We start from the raw sequence: 6,713 nt of genomic DNA, 5'->3' as shown, positions 1-6,713 counted from the left end.
AAAAAAAAAAAAAAAAAAATTTGAGAAGTTAAAATATTTTTTTTTATTTTATTGGAGATATTAATTACTTATTGAAACAATAAAATTATATACTTATATTTAACTTATATATAAGTTAAAATATAATAATTAAATAGAAAAATTTGATTTTCTTTTATTATATGCATAGAGAAATTAAACAAATTTCTTTGAATTAAACAAGTTCATTAAATAATTAATTTAATTGACTTCTTTACTTTCCAATTGCAGTTCGGCGAGAGTATAAAACCTTTGGTGATCGAATTATATATTAGAGCGCTGACAACGGACATGAACGAGCTCGAGAGTCAGAAAGCAAAATCAGACAAGGACAAGGAGCGCGAGACCGCCAAGCGTCTTAGTACGCAATTCCTCAAATTGGCGGACGTAGTAGATAGTAATATCGGCATCGCAAAGGAATGCGTTTTGACGGCATTCTCCTTACATCCTACCAGAGCTTGCTATGACAGAATAAAGGAATTAGCAGTGGCGTGCGGAAAGGCCAAGGAGGATGTCGTTTTGCAAGAGGGGGAAAGTATTAAGAAAGAAGAACCTGACAAAATCCTAGAGAAGAATCCAGGAGAGGATGATCTCCCTACGTCGACTATCAAGATCAATGTGAAATCCGAGATAATGGATAATAACAGCGTCACGGAAACATTCTCGGCACAGTCGTCAAGTTTGATAGATTCGGAAACGCAGCCACCGTATCAAAATTCAACCATCGTAAAGAGCGAGATAAACTTTCAAAATGAGCAGGTGACGGAGACGTTTAAACAAACCGATCAGTTATTGAAAAGCCTGTTAACAGCGAAGAAGCTTGACAAGACAATGTCTGATACGATAACGCCTGCGGCGCTGACAAACGACAGGTGTCCGTTACATCTGAAACACGAATCTTCGTCCGACAAACCGCTCGGCGAACTTTGTTTTAATTGCGGTGAATTTACTGGGAGCAACAAACTGAGCGGCGATAAATCACAAGCAAGCGACGCCAGCACGATGCCGAGCAACAACAGCATGGAGAGAACACTAGATACACTAATTCTGATCAAGGGCGAGACGGTGGCAGGTTCGACCAACTATGATGAGAAATCTGTGCCCAGCCAAGTTTTGGATGGCGAGAAACTAGGTCTTTCGCCACAACTATGCGATGATCTGGCAGTAGTACTGAATAGTCCGCGTTTCAACTTGCTCAGCTGGGTGCTGGATTGGAAAGAATTGAAGAATTCGTGCGAGCAGTACCTAGAAAACGCCGAGGAAATGCGTAATACGAATAAGGAGCTCAAATATCTGAACATCGACTATTCGCAATTCAAGGATTGGCCATCGGAGGACGACACCAAGGACATCTTTTTTGGCATCGAAAAGGGCTACGAACAGTGGGCCGACCTGCCATCTGACAGTTCGGAGCAATTTGGGAGCTTTCAGCCGGCGGCCGGCTACAAACGCTCCTCGACACGCCGCAGTTTGGACGATACCACGACGGACTCTGACAGCGGTAGTGTATTGCGCGTGCGACGCACTGCACGAACGCGCAAGATCCATCGGTTAGAATCATCAGAGAGTGATTACGACAGCGCCGAGCCTAAACCAAAGCGCTTTAGAGATAGGATCAGTTCGGTATCGGATAGCGATAGCAATACGCAAGATAGTCAGACCGATAGCTTAGGTAGCGACGGTTGCCGGTTGGAAACCAAGAAGAAATCCAACAAATCGAACGGCAAGGAATCCAGCAAGAAAAGGCCGAAGACATCGAAACTCACCGTCGAATCTGTCTCGCATTTTCACATGTTAGTAAATGAAGACGCGCGACGCACAAACGCGCACGAGGATGCCAGTGGCTCCGATGTCAGCAGCAACGACATCATTACCCTTTTCTCCGCCGATATGGACGAAAATAAACGCGAGACGATCAAGGGCTCAGCGTATACCGCTGCGGCACAATTGATCATCACGACTACAGAAAGGCGAAGCGATCCAGCGGTGCTCAAATCTCTCAGAATGTACAGACCGCAGAACTCGAAGAAAAAGCCATCAAGGATCTCGCAGATCCTGCAGAAGAATCTGCTAAACAAGAGCAAGGACACTAACAACGGCAATCGAATAGATTGCACCGAGCAACAAGGAACGAATAACATCGCGAAATTCGCGCCGATGCTGAGCACATTGAATCTGAATCCAAAAATTGTGTTGACACGCACAGACGAGGCTGACCGCAAACTTACGAGCCGCTCTAAAAAGCAGCAACAACGGCTGAGCAGCGGTGATATTACCAGCGAACTAATTAACATAAAGACGACGATGCCATTTTCACCAAATAATAAGAGCGTAATGACGTATCAGAAGAAGCAAAAGGAACACGCCGCAAGTAGTAAGAACAATGGCAGCGGTAAGAATGACCTGAGAGATTGTTCCGTGGTAGTCGACGGCCATCGCGACCATCATCATCATCACCATCACCGTATCGACTCCGTCAAGTCCAACTTGGGTAAGACCAAGTATGATATTCTTGCAAAGGCTGTTAGAGATTCCGATATATTAACTAAAAATGTGCCGGGTATGAATTCGCTGGACATGATGGTGCCGCCGCGGCAGCGTTCCACGGTGAACATTGTGCAGCTTTCAAGAAGCGGCGTTCCGCAGAGCCCGAGTTCCGCCACGGGCACGGCGGCGGCTATTAATGTCAGCGGCAACACGCCGCCCCGGCCCACGCGCACACCAAGCGTGGCCAGTAACCAAAGTAGTAGCGGTGGCAACAATAGCATACAGTTACCGGGCACACCGTCCTCGACAAGCGGCCACGATAGTGGCGTTGGTATGAGTCCAGCCGGTCAAACGCCGCCACTGAGATCATCGTCGAATCTTGGAACCTCGCCGGACGCGGTTGGTGAGGAGGCCAATCAGCTGCCAGATGCCGCGTCACCGACAATCATCAGTCCGACGATCTCGGCAACGACAATGACCGCCAACAATCCCTCATCAATACATCAGCTTGATGCTGCTACCGCCGCTGTTATTGAATCATCGGGTACAATGCGAACAATGGCACAGATACGTCGCGTGAGCAATCAGCACAACAATCAATCGCCAAGAAGATCACCCTCCTCTCCGTGTTCCACGGGTGCGATTGCGATCATAACCACGACTATGACGACAACGACCGCGACAACATCCCCAGGAGGATTAGCCGCGACACCTATTACATCCGAGTCGTTCAAAGCCGTCATTTGCAAGCCGGATGGCAGTTACCATATTGCATCGCTCAGTCCCAACCAGAGAAACATTTTAGGCTTGCAGAATCTGGATGACGGTATTAGTTTTGCACGACAAACAACGCAGCAGCAGCAGCAACGTGTCACGGACGCAACAGGTGGCGCGTCGTCTAATAGAAACGCCTACGATCGACTTACCGCTTCTTCTGTGAAGAGCACATCACAGTCCAGTCAGAATGCCGTTCTGCCCAAGTTCAATCAGGCCTTCCGCAAAACACTCTATAGCATGTCAACTGATACGCCTGCAAGTGGCGTCGCCAACGCCCCGAATGATACGTCTCTGGGCAACATCCAACAAACGACAGCAGCAGCGTCCACGCAAAAGACGACGAATCTATCGAAGGCAGTGCAAACATCCGTACCGAACAATCAGCAGCAACCACAACATCAACAACAACAACAGCAGCAGACAAATGCTGGTAGCATCAATGTGCAATCGATTATTCCCAATCTGCAATTGTCGGCCAACAGGCAGGTAGTTAGTATTGTGCCAAGCTCCGATAATAACGGCCCGGCAAACACCACCATCAGCTCGAACCAGGCCGCTAACCAAACAATCACACAACTTGTACAAAATGCGAGCTCGCCCAACACTGGTGTCATATACACGCACAAAGTGATAACCAATAGTCCGAATCAACTCAACATCATACCGACCATATCGCACACCAGCTCGGGCAGAACCCCAGTCGTTAAACTTCTTAACATTATTCGCCCAGTTAGTAGACAGCAAATGACGGGAGCTATTCAGGCTGTCTTGCAGACGCCGAGACTGCAGCAACAACAACAACAACAGCAGCAGCAGCAACAGGCCGTGAGAACAGATAGTCTGATTGGTTCTCCGATTGAAGTGAATAATGAAGTGAGCTCAACGACTTTGGAACAGCTACGGGAGTTTGAAAGTGTGCTAGAACAGGTGAAAGAGAGAAGTATTCAGCCGCAGGCTCACCATTCGATCTCCAACAACGCGACCACGACAACCGTACAAACACAGACCACTACACAGCAGACTCAGGCGAGCAAACAACAGCAGCAGCAACAACAGATTTCCGTTAGTGCTCTGGCGCAGCAATTGATGATGCCTACGCAATCTAGCGCTAATAATGAGTCATTTGCCAGCAATGGTAATACTGTGACATTCCAGCAAGAATCTGTATTTTCGCAGAAGGTTTCTGTGGCCTATGTGAACCCGAGCAGTGGCAACCAAGTTGTCACCGCCAAAGTGGCGGCTAACTCTACACCAACGCCGGTGGTCGTGGTCACTAGTTATTGTCAACCGGCAGCGTCACCAGCATTAAGCGTCACGTCACAGAGCTCATCGAGTCCATGCGTAACGCCGGCACCGGCACCATCGGCCGGCAAGACACCACCGACGCCGCCATCTGCCGCAGCCGCGGCCGCTGCCGCCGCTGCCAAGACCGGCGTGAAGAAGTCGACGCCAAAAGCAGTCAAGACCAGCGCCACTAACACGTCCAAGGCGTCCCCGATACCGAAACCACAACAAAAGCCGCAAGAGGATGAGCAGACTGCCCAGCGGATCTACGCGATTCTCGACGAATACGCTGAGCAATTGAGAAATTCGCCGGATCTTAACAACAAACCGGCGCCCCGAAGAAGATCCAATCCGCCGACCAATCCAAGCCAATCATCGAAGAGGAAAAAGTCGAGCTCGAGCAAGACTAAACCGGTGGGACAGCAAACTTCCGAATTGAGCCCCAGTACGGACGATCATGGCAGGACTATGGGCAGCGAGGATTCGTCCAGTGGCGTTGTACATGTGCAGGATAGTCCGGCCGGATTTTCCGCACCGGAGGAACCGTCAGTGAGTGTTAATGCCAGCAGTCATGTCACTGCGGAAGCGAGCGCGGAAGTGCGTAGCCTGACGAGCGATTCGAACGATGGCGTTGAATTGAACGTGAAGCGGCGTAATCTTATCTTTACGGAGCCAGGTACAAATCAGCCGCGTGCAGTAATTGTGCAAGAAGCGTTACCACCAAACTCGGTGAGCGTTAGCGAGGCGCTTGCTTCAGTCACGAGCAAGATGGGTGGCGCATCAGTATTGATGCCGGGTATCGTGCTACCATTGGTAGCCAAGGGCACTCAGTACACTATAGTATCCGGAAATAAAATACTCGCGGTGCCAACTGTGCGTGCCAGCAATAATAGCAATACCTTGGTGCTGCAGTCATTTCTCAATCAGGGTAAGCTGATCACGCAGCCTCATGTTAAACAAATGAAAATGCAACCCACCTTGCAAACACTGTCGAATAATAATCAGACACTCACTGGTACGCAAAATGTTCAGAGCGCGTCTGTAGTGATACCTCAAACCGGAAGCGCGCAATTCGTCGGAGAAACGGCCACGGCTACAGTAACGACACCAGATGTGAAGCCCAACGTGATCGGTGACTTGACGTTGAAAAATGAAGCAGCCGTGGCTGTTAGCAGCGGGATCGCGGTCGAATCAGCAGCAACGAATGCCGCCATTGTAGTAAACAAGAGCAATAATCCCACTATCAGCCTGATTGGCACTCGGACCATCAACGAGATATCGGATAATCAACAGATATGCGGCGTCATTACCAGCAATCCAACGCTGCAAAGCACGACGAGGCTTTTCAATTCGGGCATACATAAACTATCGACACCTGCCACCTTGAAGGCGGATAATGTGGTCTGCATAGCACCAGCAGCTGCTGCAGTCTCTCATTCGCCGGACAAAAAATCGTCTCAGGACGGACGAGAGATTCATGCCGAGAAACCGGTATCTATACAAACAGGCGCCACTATCGCGCTCACATTCGCCTCGCAGACCGATGTGAACGCCATACTCAACGACGCTAGTCACCAACAGCAGAAAGACACAAAGGAGATGTCCACCGAGATAACACCCGGCACCAAGATTATTTCCCCGAAGAAGAGAAAATTCAACGATATTATTGGCATACAAGAAAACATGTCGTCGAGAACTTTGATTCCCATGAACATTGCTACGTCATTACATAATAATACGAAAATTGGTAAGGACTCGCCTGAAATGTGAAAATGCTGTTTTACGAAGTATTCTTTTTTTCTTTTTTTCTTATTATGAAATTTTTATTTTTCTTATTATTATCATTATTAAAGTATAATTATTGTGTTATTAGTGAATATGTGTTATATGTTATTAGTGAATTATGTATAAACTTATTCCATACAATAAGTTGTTTCATAGTTCTCTATTATTCAAACTCATAAAAAAAAAATGGAATTTGAAATAAAATTTTGTTTTTATTATTTTATTTTTATTTTACATACAAATGAATGCCGATAAAAATAATATAAGTTTTTTATGTTATAGAATATAGAATATCGCGTAATTTGCATGTCGATTATCGCAGATATATATGTATATATATATATATATATATATACATATAT

The 6,713-nt window shown here is 47.1% G+C and overlaps 1 protein-coding gene across 7 annotated transcripts in view; it reads left to right on the top strand.

Annotated features, from left to right (window-relative positions):
- Positions 1 to 6,713, top strand: part of LOC115235045 — a 92,840-nt gene that overhangs the window by 71,657 nt on the left and 14,470 nt on the right. For all 7 annotated transcript variants that reach the window (XM_029806543.1, XM_029806544.1, XM_029806547.1 and 4 more), the window contains one exon: positions 250 to 6,313. In XM_029806543.1, the coding sequence (XP_029662403.1) occupies positions 250 to 6,313 (6,064 nt within the window). The remainder of the gene's footprint in view (positions 1 to 249; positions 6,314 to 6,713) is intronic.

The sequence above is a fragment of the Formica exsecta genome, unplaced genomic scaffold (genome assembly GCF_003651465.1).
Source record: "Formica exsecta isolate Colony F162 unplaced genomic scaffold, ASM365146v1 scaffold21, whole genome shotgun sequence".
In the NCBI taxonomy this organism is placed as follows: Eukaryota; Metazoa; Arthropoda; class Insecta; order Hymenoptera; family Formicidae; genus Formica; species Formica exsecta.
Note: the sequence above shows the minus strand (reverse complement) of the source record. Positions and strands in the feature narration are given on the sequence as shown.